This window comes from Gymnogyps californianus, chromosome 14 (assembly GCF_018139145.2).
Source record: "Gymnogyps californianus isolate 813 chromosome 14, ASM1813914v2, whole genome shotgun sequence".
Lineage (NCBI taxonomy): Eukaryota > Metazoa > Chordata > Aves > Accipitriformes > Cathartidae > Gymnogyps > Gymnogyps californianus.
In genome coordinates this window covers 1941888-1957818 of record NC_059484.1, presented here as the reverse complement: position 1 = coordinate 1957818, position 15931 = coordinate 1941888, and the positions used below count along the sequence as shown (strand labels likewise).

The 15931-nt window shown below is 66.7% G+C and overlaps 3 protein-coding genes across 3 annotated transcripts; all 3 read right to left on the bottom strand.

Annotated features, from left to right (window-relative positions):
* Nucleotides 1-209: 209 nt before the first annotated feature.
* SLC23A1 (solute carrier family 23 member 1) lies at nt 210-4455 on the bottom strand. Its single transcript, XM_050905387.1, is given in 16 exon segments — nt 210-463; nt 646-737; nt 891-1038; nt 1293-1422; nt 1501-1871; nt 2066-2222; nt 2335-2455; nt 2556-2737; nt 2822-2889; nt 2976-3064; nt 3146-3303; nt 3417-3518; nt 3738-3809; nt 4298-4364; nt 4366-4416; nt 4418-4455. Coding segments are annotated over 16 exon segments (2088 nt in total). The 5' UTR covers nt 4444-4455.
* Nucleotides 4456-4744: 289 nt separating this feature from the next.
* On the bottom strand, nt 4745-5920 carry MZB1 (marginal zone B and B1 cell specific protein). Its single transcript, XM_050905531.1, has 4 exons — nt 5729-5920; nt 5314-5420; nt 5081-5185; nt 4745-4982 (listed from the first exon to the last, which is right to left on the bottom strand). Exons 1-4 carry the CDS (start codon nt 5918-5920, stop codon nt 4805-4807), a joined length of 582 nt encoding a protein of 193 aa, XP_050761488.1. The 3' UTR covers nt 4745-4804.
* Nucleotides 5921-6889: 969 nt separating this feature from the next.
* Nucleotides 6890-11103, bottom strand: PROB1 (proline rich basic protein 1). The gene is given in 3 exon segments (XM_050905598.1): nt 6890-7737; nt 7740-10320; nt 10375-11103. Coding segments are annotated over 3 exon segments (4158 nt in total).
* Nucleotides 11104-15931: the final 4828 nt, after the last annotated feature.

The window sequence follows — 15931 nt, the reverse complement described above, 5'->3', positions numbered from 1 at the left end:
AGCAATGACATGGGAAAGGTGGTCCCCAGGCCGGTACCCCGGGAGCTTGGGATGTCCCTGAAAGGCAACTTTGAGTTTCCCTAGCCCTGTGTTCGAGACGAGCACCAGAAGCCTTGGCTTTGGACCTGGCGGGTGCTAACAAACTCCGACAGCACCCGTGGGAGCTCGGCTCGGCTTCTCCGGCGCTGGGGCGCGAGCCCTCCCCTCGCTCAGACCTTGGTGCACACGGAGAGCCCATCTGCGGTATCCTGCATGTCTGCGGCTGCTGCCGCCGCGCCGCTGTCCTGCGCCCGGGCCTTAAACCCCGTGAACACCGGGCAGATGGGTACGTGCTTCAGCCACCGGCTCCTCCTCACCGCGCTCATCCCGAAGGGGAAGTCGTAGCTCCTCAGGCTGGCTTTTGCCACGCTGTCCGAGTGCGCGCCCGCCTTCCACTGCACCAGCCCTCGCTCCTCCTGCGTCCCTGTGGCAGCCGGCACCGTGTCGGCCAAGACCCCGGCCCCTGCCTGCCCGCCTGCCTGCAGCTGGGATGCCCAACATCAACCCCGCCTTGCCCTGCGATCCCCTCTTGCAGCTCTAAACCAAAATGAATCTGCCTCCAACCCCACCCTGCTTCCCTCCCCTGGCTCCCTGTGCTTTAATTACCCGGGATGGTGTTGTCCAGGATGAAGGCGATGGTCCCTCCGACGAACATCTCCGTCGTTAGCAGCACCGTCAGTATCTGGTCCAGCTCGGGACACCTGCGAGAGCGTGGGGACTGAGCCGGGGCGTGCTGAGATAAGCCAGATTTACCTACTTAATAGGTGCTTACCTGGGGTGGGCAAGCGCCCCCGAGATCTGTCCTCCTCTCTCCCTAAACACCCAAAATTGGGGCTTTTCGTGGTGGGCGGGTACCTGTGTTAATGGCCTTGGGTTGGGAATCCAGGTAGTTTGGCAGCGTCAGCCCAAAAAACATGGCGAAGCCCAGCACGAAGAGGTTGCGGGAGGAGTTCATGTCGACGAACTGCAGGTTGGAGAGGCCGACGGCCGTGATCATGCCTGCCAGCAGAGATGGCGGCTGCGTTGCAGGCAGGCAGAGGTGCCCACGCTGCTGCTGCCGGCTGGGAGCCGGGCATCGGGGTGGGCTGCCCGCAAAGGCAGTGAGGGGCGTTCAAACGCAGCCACGGTTCAACCCAAAACCTCAAAGCCCGCCCTGCACCCTTGGGCTCGCCAGCACCCGCATCTCCGGGGAAATGGCCCAGGGCTGATGATACCAGCGCTCGGGGTTTGAGGGGCGGCTGTGGCGAGGTTACCGAATAAGGTGCAGAACATCCCGCCGAGGATGGGGTCAGGCAGGGAGGCGAACAGCGCCGTGAACTTGCCGATGGTCCCCAACACGAGCATGATCCCGGCCCCGTACTGTATCACCCTCCTGCTCCCCACCTGCACGGAGAGACTGGCAGTGGGTGACGGCGCCCGTCTCCCCTGGGCTGAGCCAGGACCCTTCCCCAGCCCCGGTACCTTCGTGATGCCCAGGACACCGATGTTGGGGCTGGAGGAGGTGGAGCCGTTGCCGGTTCCCAGCAGCCCCGCGATGATGCAGGAGATGCCTTCGGTGAAAATACCCCTGGGGAACAACGTGAACGGGCTGGTCCCCGCTGCTGCTCTCCTGCAGCATCCCTGCCTGGTCCCCAGGGATGCCACGGCATGGGCAGGGGGTGGCAGGGGGCTCAGCTGGCCGTACCTGTTAATGGCGTGCACGGGGGGAGCGGGGGCTCCCGCCAGCCGGGCGCAGGAGTAGTAGTCCCCGATGGACTCGATGATGCCCGCCAGCGTGGCGCTGAACATGCCCAGCACGGCCGCTGAGGTCACCGTGGGCAGACCCCACTGGCCTGCCCGAGGGGCGGAGCGGGGTGTCAGGGTGGGGGGGACCCCAGGACCCGACCCCCCTGGTGCTCACCGGTGCCGCTTTGGGGCCCCCCCAGGTGCTCCCCAGCCCTGGTGATGCTGCGCCAGGTCCCCGCATCCCCCAGGGTGAAGGGGTATCGGGGGGACCTGTGCGCCGTGGGGCTGCCTGGGCACTCACAGGGGTAGGGGACCCGAAACCAGGGTGCCACGGACAGGATCTCCCCCCGGGCATCCGTCCTGGCCTTGTAGCCGTACGCCTCGGGCCGGCCGGGGAAGACGCCGGTGCGCGTCAGCACGTAGCAGAGCAGCCACACCACCATGATGGCCAGGATGATCTGCGGGGGCAGAGACCAGGGACATGCCCTGCATCGCTTGCAAATCCACGCATGGAAAAAAAGGGGATTTTTGGGATGCCCCAGGACCCGGCAGCTCTCGGCCAGCCCCTACCGGGAACATCTTGAAGATCTGGACGCGGAGCAGGACGAAGCCGCTGCCCCGCCGGTAGCCGGGCAGGCAGACAGCGACGTGCCGCAGGTACTGGGCAAACAGGACGATCAGGAAGATGGTCCTGGGGGAGAGAGAGAGACGAGGTCCCTCGTGCCCCTGGCATCCTCCTGGCTCCATGGTGGACATCCCTACCCCCTTGTCCCCCCGTCCCTGTGCCGTACAGCGCAGCGATGCCCCAGTGGGAGCCGGCCCGCTCGCCGGCCGCCTGGAAGACGGAGAGCCCGATGAGGGAGACGGTGGGGGTGACGGTCAGCGGCCCGATGTAGCTGAGCAGCGCCCCGGGGAGCCCCAGCAGCCCGATGACCACCTCCACCAGGCTGGACACCACGATGGCCCCCTGGATCTGCAGGGCATGGAGGCGGGGGGAGAGGGGGTCAGCGGCCCGCAGGGGATTTTGGGGTCCCCCGGGGGTGGCGGCGGAGCGTACCTCTCGCATGCGGGGCTGCCAGATGTGGGAGGTGTTGAGCGGCAGCGCCCAGTTGCCGTAGATCTGCTCTGGGGACGGAGGGGGGTGAGGTGGTCCCTGGGGGGGGGAAGCAGCTGGACACCCCCCCCCCGCCCCGCACCCCCTCTGCCCTCACCTTCAGGCGGGCATCGCCACTTCTCCAGAGCCAGGATGGACTTGGCAGGGACGAGGAACGCCAGCGCGCTCGCCTGGAAGAGGGGCAGCCTGGGGGGGGACGAGAGGGGACGCCTGCGCCTGCGGCCTGGGGATGGGCAGGGGGGGTCCCCGCCACGGCCACGGCTCTACCTGATGCCCACAGTGGTCTGGATGAGGGTGGTGATGCCGACGCAGGTGAAGATGGTGCCGATGAGGTAGCTGACGGTGAGCTGGTCCTTGCCCACACACAGGCTCTCGGCCAGCAGGAAGGGGACGGCGATGGTGCCGCTGAAGCAGGTCAAGTAGTGCTGGGGGACGAGGCGGGGGCTCAGCGGGGCTGGGGTGCTGTGGGGTGCCCCACGCCGTGGGGAGCAAGGGCTCGGGCTCTGCCGATGGGGGGTACCCCCCTTCCAGTCCGTACCTGGAAGCCGAGCAGGATGCAGAGGTACCAGGGGGGCACGTCCTCGATCCTGTAGAGCATGTCCACCTCCGGCCGGGGGGGCCCGGTGCCCGCCCCAGGATCCTGGCGTGCGGGGGCACAGCTCAGCCCCGGCTCACCCTGGGGGCTGGGGACAGGGGAGGGCACCCCGCACAGGACAGGGGGGCACAGACTGCCCCACGGGACCCCCTGCGCCCTCAGGGACGGGGAGGGGTCCCAGCTGGCTGGTCTCCATCCGACGGTGCGTTACAGAAGGATTTGGGGTGGGTGCCGTGCTGCCCGCGGGGGTGCCCCAGTACTCACCCTGCCATCCGCAGGCAGCTCCTTCCCAGGGGGATGTGGGAGGCCCGTGGGGGTGAGAGCCGAGCTCCCGTTCTGGCAGCGAGGGCGAGGCGGGAGCCAGGTCAGTGTTGTCCCGGGTGTCCCATGGGAACAGGGCTGGGCTCTGCCCCGGGGACGTGAGGGCCACCAGGCATGGCTCGGCAAACCCCACCTGGTGCCAGCTCTGACCCCGAGAGGGGTCTGGGCTCCAAAACCCACCGGTCCCTATGTGATGGTTTGTCCCCAGGGGAGGGGGGAGGGCGGTCCCCACTGGCCCTGGGGTGCCTGGAGCACCCTGCAGGTGCCGGGAAGGATGGCGCAGCCAGTCCCAGCCGCAGCATCCCAGCATGTCCCCTTGGTCCCGGGCTTCACCGCAGTCCCCAAGCTCACCCCATCCTTTGCCAGCCCCGGCTGGGCATCATGGCCCTGAGCTGGCCATCACTGGGGTCAGTACCCCCCGGTCACCCATCTCCCTCCCCACTGCCCTGGGACACGGCCGAGGAGGAGACGGGGATGGGGATGGGGATGGAGGCTGCGTTCACCTGGGGCTGAGCCAGGTCTCCCGAGCGGGTCCCCATCCTCCGGTGATGCGGCCCGATGTCACCGCACGGGCGGTTTTATGGCCGTGGGAAGGACTTTAGTCACCACCCGGGCCGCGGCGCGGGGCGGCAGGCTGGAAGGCGGCCATTGGCTGCTGGTTGTGAAACCGGGGAGTGCTGCCGGGGGGACAGATCAGCTATTAACTCCTTTAATTAGGGCTGGCACCGCCGGTGGGGCCGGGGCGCTCCCACCGTGAGCACCACGTTGGTAAAACATTAGAGTCAGCGGGTTACAGAGTAATTCCTGGCTCGCAGGGGGTCCGGTGGTGTGGGGCACCGGCTGCCGCCGGCATCCTCCCGGCACGGCCAGGCTGGGCGTCGAGGGATGGTCGCGACGCTGGTGATGGGCGACGCCGGGAAGGCGCCCACCTCCCGGCGTGTGTCGGCTCTCGCTGGGGACGAAGTCGGCTCCGAAGGTCACCGGGGCATTAAGCATTAACCGCGCCGGGGCTACAGCTCGTTCTGCAGTGCCTTGGGTGGGGCCGGCCTCCCGGCCTTGCCGCCGGCGCAGGCCCCCTTCTCCCCGTGGCAGAGCAGCTCCCGCAGGGCGGCCGGGCCCCGCCGGTGAGCTCCGTAGATCTGCGCCTCTCCCTCCTCGCCCACGTAGCCGTGGCACATCTTGGACAGCCTGCGAGGAGCCGGAGAGGGTCACGCCGCGTCCCCCTGCCATGGCGGCGAGGGGACAGTGCCCGGCACCACCACCCCCCCCCGCCATTGCCAACTTACCTGCCCGGCCAGGGTCCCCCCATCACCATCACGCTCATGGGCTCCTGTCTTGGCAGCCCTGGCCCTGCCAGCCGCTTCTCCCCATCCAGCTCCTGCACCCCGTAGCTGCGGGGAGAGGGAGGGGTTGGGGACACCTCCATCCCTGGGGACACCCCCATCCCTGGGGATGTTCCTGTCCCCGGGGACACCCCCATCCCTGGGGACACCCCTGTCCCCGGAGACACCCCGCTCACCTCTCCCAGCCCTGCGAGCAGCTCCTCTCCAGCACCTCCACGTAGTCGGGCTCGCTCAGTGCCTTCCTGCCCACCTTCCCCTCCGCCTTGCGCAGCTGCTCCTCAATCTGGGGTGAAAAAGGGCAGAAACCAGCCGGTGAGGGTGGCAGCCCCCCCGTGACCCCGCTCCCGAGCAGGGACGGGCTCCACACCCGCTTCCTCACGGCCCCGGCAGCTGAAGCACTTTTGCACGGGGTGGTGGGTCCATGAGTAGCTGCAAAGGGGCTCGCTGGCCCCAAAGGCCTTTTTTGGGGTGCCAGCGGGGGACAGCCGTCAGCGGGGTGCCCCAGGGGAGCCGGCAGCATCTCCCCAGGCCGGAGCATCCCTGTGAGGGCTCTCACCCCCGGTTTCAGGGTGCCGTCTCCTTGATCCCCACCTGGAAGGCGATGGCGTGGCAGGCGTCACAGCGCAGGGATTCGGGCATGTGGGGCGAGAGCCGCTCCTCAAGGCTGAGCTGGGGCGCAGGGATGGAGTGGGCCGGGGTGGCGGGGGGGTCCCCACACATCCCCTCGACCCCCGTCCCTGCCAGCAGGCTCAGGGCCAGCCACACCGCCAGCGCCGGCTGCATCCTGCCGCGATGCCGAAAGTGCCGGGGCGGAGGCGCGGGGCGGCTATAAACCCCCCGGGGCTGGTGAGCGGGCGCCGATGCGCAGCTGACACATCTGCATCCGGCTGACGCGGCCCCGGCCATCCCCGGGGTGTCAGGGCGGGGGGGGGGGGGGGAGGGAGGGGGTGCGTGGGTGTCCCCGACTGACTGCCCCCTCTCCGGGAGGTTTTTGGTGTCATTCAGTCCTGTAACGCCTGACCCCCCCCTCCTCCTGGACCCAAATCCTCCCTGGGATGGCGTGGACCTACCTGCGCTGGGGCTGGGGTGGGGGTTTGGGGTTCAGGGCTGAGGTTTGGGGTTCAAGGGCTGGGGTTCAGGGCTCGCTGATGACTGCAGAGCCCCCTCCTGCTCCCAGGGACTGGGATTCATCCGGTGGACACTCCAGGACAGACGGACGGACTGCGAGGTCCGAGTGCCTCAGCCCCTCAGCTCCCCCGAAGGGGCTGCGGGAGCCCCTCACACCCCCCTTTACAGACGACACAAACACAGGATGAATATGCAGGTTTTAATGCTGTCTCAGCATTTTTATTACTATTTTAGGGCGTCCGTGCCGCAGCCGTGGCTGCAGGGGGCTGGCGGTGGCCAGGCCATTGTTCCCCTGTGCCAACCAGCCCGGGTCACCCTCGGGACGGGACCGGCAGTACGGGGGGAAGGCGGGGGCCGTCCATCTAGTCCCTTTGCTGGCTGGGGTCCATGACTTCAGGCCCGCCCCGGGGCTGCCAGGTGCTCACATTGGAAAATACCCTTTTTCTCCCCGTTCCCATGAGGAGCCGGTGAGGTCCAGCCGGTGCCCGTTACCCCGTGGTGCTTCGCCAGCTCAGCCGCAGGCAGGGGGTCTATCCCGTGCCGGGGGTCATGCTGACTTTGGGGTTAAAGCCCGGCCGCTCGGGAAGGGACATGCCATGCGGGTCTGTCCCCAGCCGAGGACTGTCACATCCGCAGCAGCGGTCCCTTCTCGGGCCCGGCAGGGCTGGCGTGGGCAGGGGGCTGGCCGGGGCTGGGGCCGGGGCTGGCCCGCATCCCTGTGGGGATGTAGTACAGGCTTTCCAGGTATCCGCAGTCAGGACCCCCGGCAGCGGGCGGCCCCTCGCCCTTGGGAGCAGAGCTGAAGGTCCCGGACAAGCTGGGGTTTTCGGCAGCCGGCAGGTCAAGTTGCGCCGGAGAGGGGGCGGAGGGTGGCGGGGGTGCCGGGAGCCCCGGGAAGCTGCCGTAGGGCACGTAGGGTGGGCCATAGACCCCCGGGGCCATGACCAGGGGGTTGAAAGGAGCCTGGTAGAGCCCGGCGTGCGATGCCACCGGTGGGATGAGCACCTCCAGGTACTGCCCGGTCTCGGGGTCGTAGAGTGTTTTCAGCTGGGGCTGCCGCGGTGGCTCCATGTAGTAGCACTTCCCACTGTCGGGATCGACAAGCATCCTCCGGTGTGCGGGCAGGTGCGGGGCAAAGGGCTTGGTGGGGCTTGGTGCACTCTTGCTGCTTGGCGAGGCACCGTCGGTCCTCTTTAGGAAATGGGGAGCGTCCTCGAGGCGAGGCTGGGGCTGGGCTGGGGGCAGCGGCACCGGGCACTCCGCAGCGGCTGGGGCCTCGGGGGGCCGGGGCAGGGGGGGCTCGGGGCCGGGTTTGCTCCAGGGCACTTCCCCACCAGGCAGGGGACACACACCGGTCCCCAGTGGAGCACTGGCCAGGTTGGGAACCAAAGGGGATCCAAAGGATGAGCTGGCCACGTTGGAGACTGATGGGTGCCCAAGGGAAGCAGGGACTGGGTTGGTGACCAAGGGGGACCAAAGGATGAGCTGGCTGGGTTGGGGACCAAGGGGACCCCAAGTGATGAGTTGGCCAGATTAGGGACTGAGGGGGTCCCAAAGGATGCGCTGGATGGATTGGGGACCAAGGGGGTCCCAAAGGATACACTAGATGGATTAGGGACCAAGGGAGTCCCAAAGGATGCGTTGGCTGAGTTAGGGACCAAGGGGGTCCCAAAGGATGCACCGCACAGGTTGGGGACCAAGGGGGCCCCAAAGGACGCACTGGCTGGGTAGGGGATTAAGGGGGTCCCAAAAGACTTGTTGGTGGGGTTGGAGACCAAGGGAGTCCCAAATGATGTGCTGGCCAGGCTGGAGGCTGATGGGTAGCCAAAGGATGAGTTGGTCATGTTGGGGACCATGGGGGTCCCAGAGGATGCACTGGCTGGCTTGGGGACCAAAGGGGTCCCAAAGGATGTGCTGGCTGGGTTGGGGACCAAGGGGGTCCCAAAGGACGTGCTGGCTGGGATGGGGACCGAGGGCAGCTCTGGCATCGGAGAGGATTTGGGGGCTTTCACAGGAATTGCTAAGTAGTTGGAGTTCTCCGCCGGGGCAGCAGGAAGGTATGGCTCGGTGGCTGCCGGCCACTTCGGTAAATGCTCCCAGGCCTCCCTCCGCTCCGGCAGCTGGCCAGAGGGACCTTCACCGCCTTCCCCGGCTTGAAATGGGGCGGCGGGGTCAGTCCCAGCAGCAGAGCCGCCACTCCCCGCTGACACCAGCCGGCTGCCTGGCTGCTTCTGCCTCTGCTCGCTTGCAGGCAGTTCTGGCGTGCTTCTTGCTGCCGGTTTCACAGGCTGTGGGTACGTGCTGCCGCCGGCCGGGGGTCTGGCTTGGGGGTCCCCGCTGTCGCTGCCACCATGCTGCGGCACCGTTATCTTGGGCCCCTCAGCAGCGTGGAGCCCTCCGGTGCCGCCATGGCCACGTCCCCCCTTTCCCTCCGTGGGACTCGGCGGTGGCGGAGGGAGGAGAAGAGTCTTCTCCGTCCGCAGCACCGCACTGCTCTGAGTCGGCGAGCCCTCCCTGGCCGCTGCCGGGGACCGCCGGCCCACCAGGACGTGGAGGTGGGTCTCCACGTGTGGCACCCCCTCAGCTGCCGGTGCCCGCGGCGGCACCCTCAGCTCGCTCCGCTCCCGGCGCGGGGGGGATGCTGGTGGCCCCTCCGTGGCGGCCGCCCACCTCCGCGTGGCCTGGACCCTCGTGATGTGGACGGGGGAGCCCTGGGTGGGCGAGGGCCGGCTGCCAGTGAGCTTTGCGGGGCCCTCAGCACATGCCGGGGCTGGCTCTTGGCCGGCAGCTGCCAGCACCTCCTCATCCCCCGGCTCCGTCGCTGGCTCCCGGCGGCACACCGAGGTGCAGTGGATGACGAGCGGGGTGGCCGGTGGCGGCTCCCCGCCTCTCGCCGGTGCCGTGGTGCCACAGGATGCACCGGCAGTCGCGAAGCAGAGGCTGTAGCTGCTCTTCACCAGCTTGCGCACGTCCCGGGGCTTTGGGATGCGCCCCTTCCCCTTCTCTTCCAGCTTGGGGGGGGCAGCCGGCGGGGACCCCCGGTCTGGGCTGCTGGGACTCGGCGGCTGGCGGGGCACCACTGGTGGCTTTTCCTTCTGCCGGTTCTGTGGCGCCAGCCTCACCTCCTGCGCCCGGGAGGTGAAGAGGCGGCGTGGTGGCGTGGCGGGGAGCGCCAGGCTGTCGGCCTCGAAGGGGAGGGTTTGGGGGTGGCTGGGGCGGATGGCTCGCTGCTTCAAGCTGGGCCACGGCTTCGGCGCTCTCTCAAATCTGGGGGCAACGTCCAGCGCCTTCCCCACCCCGGGGTGGGCTTCGAACAAGGCGCGTGCTCGCCGGTAGCGGGTCCTCTCCGACGCCGGCTCCTCGGCAGCGCCGGGCAGCCGGTGACCCTCCAGCACCTCCTGATACTTCATCCTCTCATTGAGTTCGTTGAAGGTCTTCTTCAGCTTGCAGACGCTCTCCCTCGTTGCCTCACTCAGCACCACCCCCTTGGCGGGATGGGTGGCGGTGGCATCCCCCACGGCCACCGTGGCCACCACAGCCACTGGCATCCCGCTGCCCCGCAGGTCCTCGGCTGAGAAGCTGCAGTCCGAGCGGGAGAGCGAGCTGGACTTGCCCTCCAGGCCGTCCCCCAGCAGGTCGGTGCCGGCGGAGGACGGCCCCGAGGAGGTCGAGCTGCCCCGCAGCCCCTTCTGCTCCATCTTGATCCTCTGCTCGTACTGCATTTTCTTGGCGAGGACGTTTCTCACCAGGCAAGAGGCCACTCTGGTCTTGTCGGTGTCCAGGGAGGCTGCCTTCATGAACTGCTTGTAGTTGAGCCTGAAGTCCTCTCCAACGGCCCTGCCCTTGCTGAGGGGCTCCTTCCTGGTGGGGGGCAGGGGTTGGGGGACCGGGCTGTCCCCCCAGGGGCCGAAACCTGTCTCCTTCCTCTCCTTCCTCTTCAGCAGGATCTGGCGCTTGGGGACGGTCCTCTTCTTGCAGTGGCCCTTCCTGGCCTCCCCGCTCTCCAGCTCCACATCCACGCACTCAAACTGCTCCTTCCCCAGCAAGCCCAGCAGCTCCCCGTCCACGCCGGTGGGGAAGGGCCAGCCCACCCTGCCGTGGAGGGCTGCCACCGTGCCCCGGGGCTCACCGCCAGCCGCCGGCCACCGCCGCGGCCGCCCGCCGTCCTCCGACAGTGAGTTGGAGAGGCTGGAGGAGGTGTGGGAGCTGCACATGTCGAGGCGGGCGCCTGGGGGACCAGAGAGGCTGCGAAAAGCCCTGGCCGTCAGTGCCCGCACCTCGCCGTCCGCCTCGTCCGAATCGCTGGGCGCCCCGCCGAGCATCCCCCCGGGCTGCCGGGGCAGAGCCAGCTCCCCGCTGGCGGTGGTGGCAGCGGTGGCAGGCTGCCGGTCCCCGCCGAGGGGACCCATCCTGCCCCCCTGCCCCGGCGCCGGGCTATTCTTAGCAGCGATGGACAGCTGAGCCTGCTGCGGGCGGGCGAGGGGGCCGGGCGGCGGGGGGACGCCGGGGGCCCCCACCGGAGCCCAGCGCCCCGGGGCAGCCCCCTCGGCATGGCCGCCCCGCCGCCCCGCGTCCCGGGGGGGCGTCCCCTCCTCGTCCAGAAACTCCAGGCAGTCCTTGAAGGTCTCCGTCGCCTCTGAGCACAGGGCGGAGTGGTAAGAGGAGACGGAGGAGCCCGACATGCTCTTGGTGAGGTCGTCGCGGGGGAGGCCGAGGAGGTGGCCCTCCTCCTCCGACGTGGACCGCCGGCCCTCGCCGCCGCTGCGGGGACCCTCGCCGTCAGTGCCGGGCAGCTCAGCGTGGGAGAGCAGGACGGGGTCCCTCTTCCCGCGGGGCATCATGGCAGGGACGACCCCAGGGAGGTGCCAGTCGGTGCCAGGAGACCCTCCTCGGTGCCGGGGACGCTCCGCTGGGGACGCAGGCTCGACCTTCTGGCTCCCTCGCCGTCGCGGCGGCTGGACCCAGCGGCAGGACGGAGCAGCCCCTCGATCACATGGACGTCAGCGAGCGCCAGCCCGGGGGAGGCGACGCCAAGCGCATTGCAGGGATGCCACCGCCGCCCCCGGCCTTAGGGGTCTGCCGGGGGGCTGCCAGCACCGTCCCTTGCCCCCTCGCCCTGCGCCACTGCTCCTCAAATCCGCAGGCGAGGTGCCAGGGCATCCCCATACCCCACAGGGGTACCTGGGCTGTGGCCCCCGGTGCAGCAGGCTGGGCTGCTCCGGAGCTGGGGGACCCACAGACCTCTCCGGGGACGTTCCCGTCCCCAGTGGGGAGGGCACGGCCGGGCCCCGAGCTGCCGCTCCGTCCCCGCCACGGCTCCTTTCCCGGTGCCTCTGTCCACCTCGCTGCAGGAACGGCGTGTCCCCATCCTGGGGGCTTCCCCCAAAACCACTCTGCCCCAAGCAGCAGCTCCCCCAAAACTAATTGCAAGCGGCCAGGAACAAACTCAAGGCTTGAAATCAAACCGGGCACCGAGCACCTCCAGGACTCACAAGAACCGAATGACGGATGGCTACTATTTGCCTTTTTCAGGGGGACCCAAAGCAAGTGGCCGGCGTGCCCGGCACAGCATGAGGGTCTCCGCAGCTTGCCGGCCCTGACCGCTGCCGGCGGAGCTCAGTCCCAGTTTTCGGGGGGATTTTTGCAGTGAAGCAGCAGGAGCAGGTGCTCCCCGGCACTGCCAGCCCCAGAGCAACCTGATGCCCAAGTCGTCTGGGTTCATGCAGGGACTAAATTTAAACCTTGGCAAGGAAAAGGAGGAGAGGAAAGCTTCCCTGATAGCTGGGCTGGTGCTTAACCCTTTGCTGCTGAGCAGGGCTGTGCTTCTAGGTGGCATTTGTGCCCACGGGGAGTGGAGGAGACCTGCCGCGGGCAGCACTCGCTGGTGCGGTGGCCTCATGCAACAGAGTGTATGTGGGGGGATTTCAAATCCCAAATCCCTACAGCTTGGCTTTGCAGGGAGCCAGCGGGATGCAGCTGCCAGCGCAGGAGCTCCCTGTGCTGCCTGGATGGCATGCTGCACCCCAAAACCTTGGGCTGCTGCTTGGGTGCTGCAACCACCCTATGGTCCCCATGCGAGAGGGGTCCAGCTCTCAGCTTGGGGCCGCCGGGAGCATCCCTGAGCCCCCCCAGCCCGGCTCCCCGCAGCGTGGGCTCGTGGCATGGCAGCCCGGCGGGCGCCTGCTGAGTCACTGCTGGCTCCAGCCCCAGCACAGCGCAGCAGGGAGCACCGCGGGGACGGGCACGCAGCCCCTGCCTGCTGCTGGATTTGCAGTGCCGGGGGGGGGAATGCAGTTCCCCTTGGGCCAAGCTGACCCCTTGGTCCCCGGCCACTCCAGATCCCAGAGAGATGCTGTTTCATTCCCTCTCCTCTGCCGAAGGGTCGTGCCCAGCATCCCAGGGCCACTGGTAGTTGGTGGGAAAGGGAGGTTGGTCCAGCCCAGGGCCACTGGTGTCCTGCTGAGCCTTCCCGAGGTGCCTTGCTGGTGCCTTCGGTGCAGCCGGGGTACCACTGCTGGGGGCGAGGAGGAAGGGCAGGGAAGGCACAAGGGGAACAATGGGCTGCGGGAGCTGGTGAAGCTCTGGATAAGGTAAAATAATCAACCCAGTGGGAGGATCAGGCAGCTCTCCCTGGGTGCGAAGGGAAAGGTCCTTGCACTACTGCCTGCAGGTCCCGCTGCCCCGGCAGCGGGTGCGAGGCAGATTTAGGGCAATGACTCATATAACTGCTTTAAACCTTTCCTCTCCCTCTTTTCCAGCGCTCGCGCTAGGCACAATTCTTGCTGCTGCTGCCTCTTTCACTCTGACACCCGGGTCCTGCCAAAACCGAAACGGTCAGAGTGTCAACAGCTGCGACAAGCGGCACGGCGATACCGGAGGCTGCGAGGGTGGCTGGAAAGTACCGCCGCACGCCCAGCCGTTCATCCGCTTCCCCGGCACCCGCTCTCAGCGCTGCGGGAGACGGGGTGGCCCCGGTACACTCCCTGCTCCATAGGGCCAGCTCTGTGGAAAAGCGTGGCCGGGTTGGAGCGAGGACTGCCGGCTTGGCTGGTTTCTTCCAACATCCCCAAGGCTGCCATGAACAACCTGTCTGGGTGTGTTGTTGAAGCACAGAGGGAAGCGGCTGGGCAGTCCCGTCTCACCGCCCCGGCTGCAGCCTGAGGCTGCCAGCAACCCGCCGGGCAAGAGCCGTGCTCCAGCGCCTGCATCTCCTCCTCCCGCTCCTTGGGTGCAACCCCCCCTCCTCGGTGCGGCTTGTGATTTCTAAACAGGAAAGAGAGAGGAGGGCATGGCAGAGATCCCCGGGGTCCTCCTACCAACTGAAATACAGCCATTTTAGGTTAAGAGGCTGTAAACTCGTCTTCCAGGACCCAAAGCAGTTCAGGGGGTGTGTGGGAGCAGCCTGTTAGGCACAAGCACGTTACAGAACAACGGGTGGACACAGGCTGAGCCAGACTTGCTAATTAAATACTGATTTATGTTTAAGCCAGCATGATACTGCCTGTAGACTTACTGTTGCATTTGCTTATTAACCGGTTTTTCGTGCCAGCTCTGTGCGTGCTTGCCTCTCAACGCTGGCAAGCTTGAGAGGCAGCAAGGAGGAAGACGAAGGCTGCTAGTAGCTGCCGAAAGCAGGACGCGCCTCTCCCACGCTGGAGCTACTTTTCCCAACTCCAGAGGAGCAGGAAAGGCTGGCCCAGCTTGGCAGAGGCTTTCGAAGCTGCCTCTGGGGTTCGGAAGAAAACCAGGCGTCCGAAACACGCCAGATGTCCGAAACTCTGACAGATCTCAGGCGCTTCAGTACCCAAGGGTTTGGATGTGCGAGCCCGGGGCAGACACAAACAGCCTGGCTGGCCCAAGCCTGCAAACTGATCGACCTCTGAGTCTGTGCACGGACTTCACGCCGCCGCCTTCCTCTCCGCCGCACCGACCGCGTTGCGCGGCCACGGCGCAGGGTGCGATGCCCGAGCAGGCGCCCGGGGCTGCACGCCGGAGGCGACCTCGGAGCTCCGCTCTGCTGAGATGGCGGTTTCAAGCGCCAGCTCCCAGAGCGTGGGCCCGGGCTGGGCACACGGCGGAGCAGGAGGGATCCAGCCGGCCACACAGGCGTTATTTCGGGGCCATGACAGGCAGGGCCCGGCCCTGCTGCCCGGCCCCTCTGCCCGCGCTGGCGACAGCAGGGCTGGGGGCCACCGCCATCTGCAGACCCTGCTGCGCCCGGGGGCGGGGCCTGCGCAGGCCCCTCCCTCCCGCACAGCCAGGAAGGCGTGGCTCTCAGCTCCCCCGCCCCCCCAGGCCCCGCCCCCAGAGGAGCCGTCCCTGTGAGGAGCAGCTCCTCCTCAGACAGGGAGAGGAGGTAGTCACGCCCCCGCCGATCCCGATCCCGATCCCGATCCCGATCCCGGCCCCAGGCCTCCGCTCCCGGCCCCGCCGCTCGCAGGGCGCCGCCCGCCTCTCGGCGAGGTGCCGCGGCTGGCGGCAGCCCAAGGCCTCAGCGCCCGCCGCCATCTCCCGCACCCCCGCGGCAAATGGCGGCCGCCGTCGCCGGGCCTACCCCGTCTCCTAGCAACGCGCGTGCCTGCCCCCCCCCCCTCCCCCGCAGCCCCTTCTTAAAGGGGCCGCGGCCGGGACTCCCTTCCCAGTGAGCGCGCTCGTCGCGGCCCCTGGCCTCCACCGAGGCCCCGGGGAATACCCGCGGCTCTCCCGGGCGAGCCGCCGCCTGGGGCGGGCTGTCGCCGCGGGGAGGGCGGGTTAGTTCATTGCCCATCCCCGCGGGTGCTGCCGCGCCGCCATTTGGCACGGCACGAACTCTCAGACGGCACAATTACCTCTTGTTTCAAAATCAGGCTTCTGCCACGGTACAGACAGGCACAGAAATGTTAAGGCTTTCATTTTAAAAAAAAAAAAAAAGTGTATATATATAAACCCATTTGCAAGTCCCAAGAAATGAGAGCATCCCACTGCACCACCAGCACCCAGGGACACGGGGCGGCTGGCAGCGCTGGGTGCCTGCTCCAAGCGAACCAGGCCTGCTCAGACAACACCTTCTTCTCCCTTCAGAGACCCAAAAATAATGAGAAGTCAATCGCATTTTGGCAGGTAACCTTTGGTTAATGACAGCAATGCATTTCAACAGCCACGGGCAGGAGACACGATTTTCCTTTTTTTTTTTTTCCTTATTGAGTAGGATGCCAGCGCTTTACAAAAAGTTCTCGTGTTTATCACTGAAGACATTTTAGAGCCAAATGCCCTTACTCACAGTGTACAACACCAGCGCGCAAATAGTCACCCGTAACACCCTTGACTGCGATTATGAACAAAGAACATCTTATTGCTTTTTGAAATATTTTTACCTTCCCTCATCTTCTGCTTCATCCTGGCCTCCTTCCTAGTTGCAGAGAAGACTCTTAAAATTATTGTGCTTCTCACAGGAGGTCCCCCACCTCCCATGAAGCACTTTGAGATCTTTGGATGAAAGATGCAATCTAGTTTAAGTGCAAAATACTACGCGTGAATTCAAGCTCCGTACAGGACATCACAGGTCCAGCAAAGTCATCGTGTTTGGTCTCCCCACCTCTGTCACCTCATAGCCATGGGAGTCAAAGAGGAATGACAGGGAAGATACCAAACCTAGAACAAAGTCCAACCACTTTAATATATTTCAAA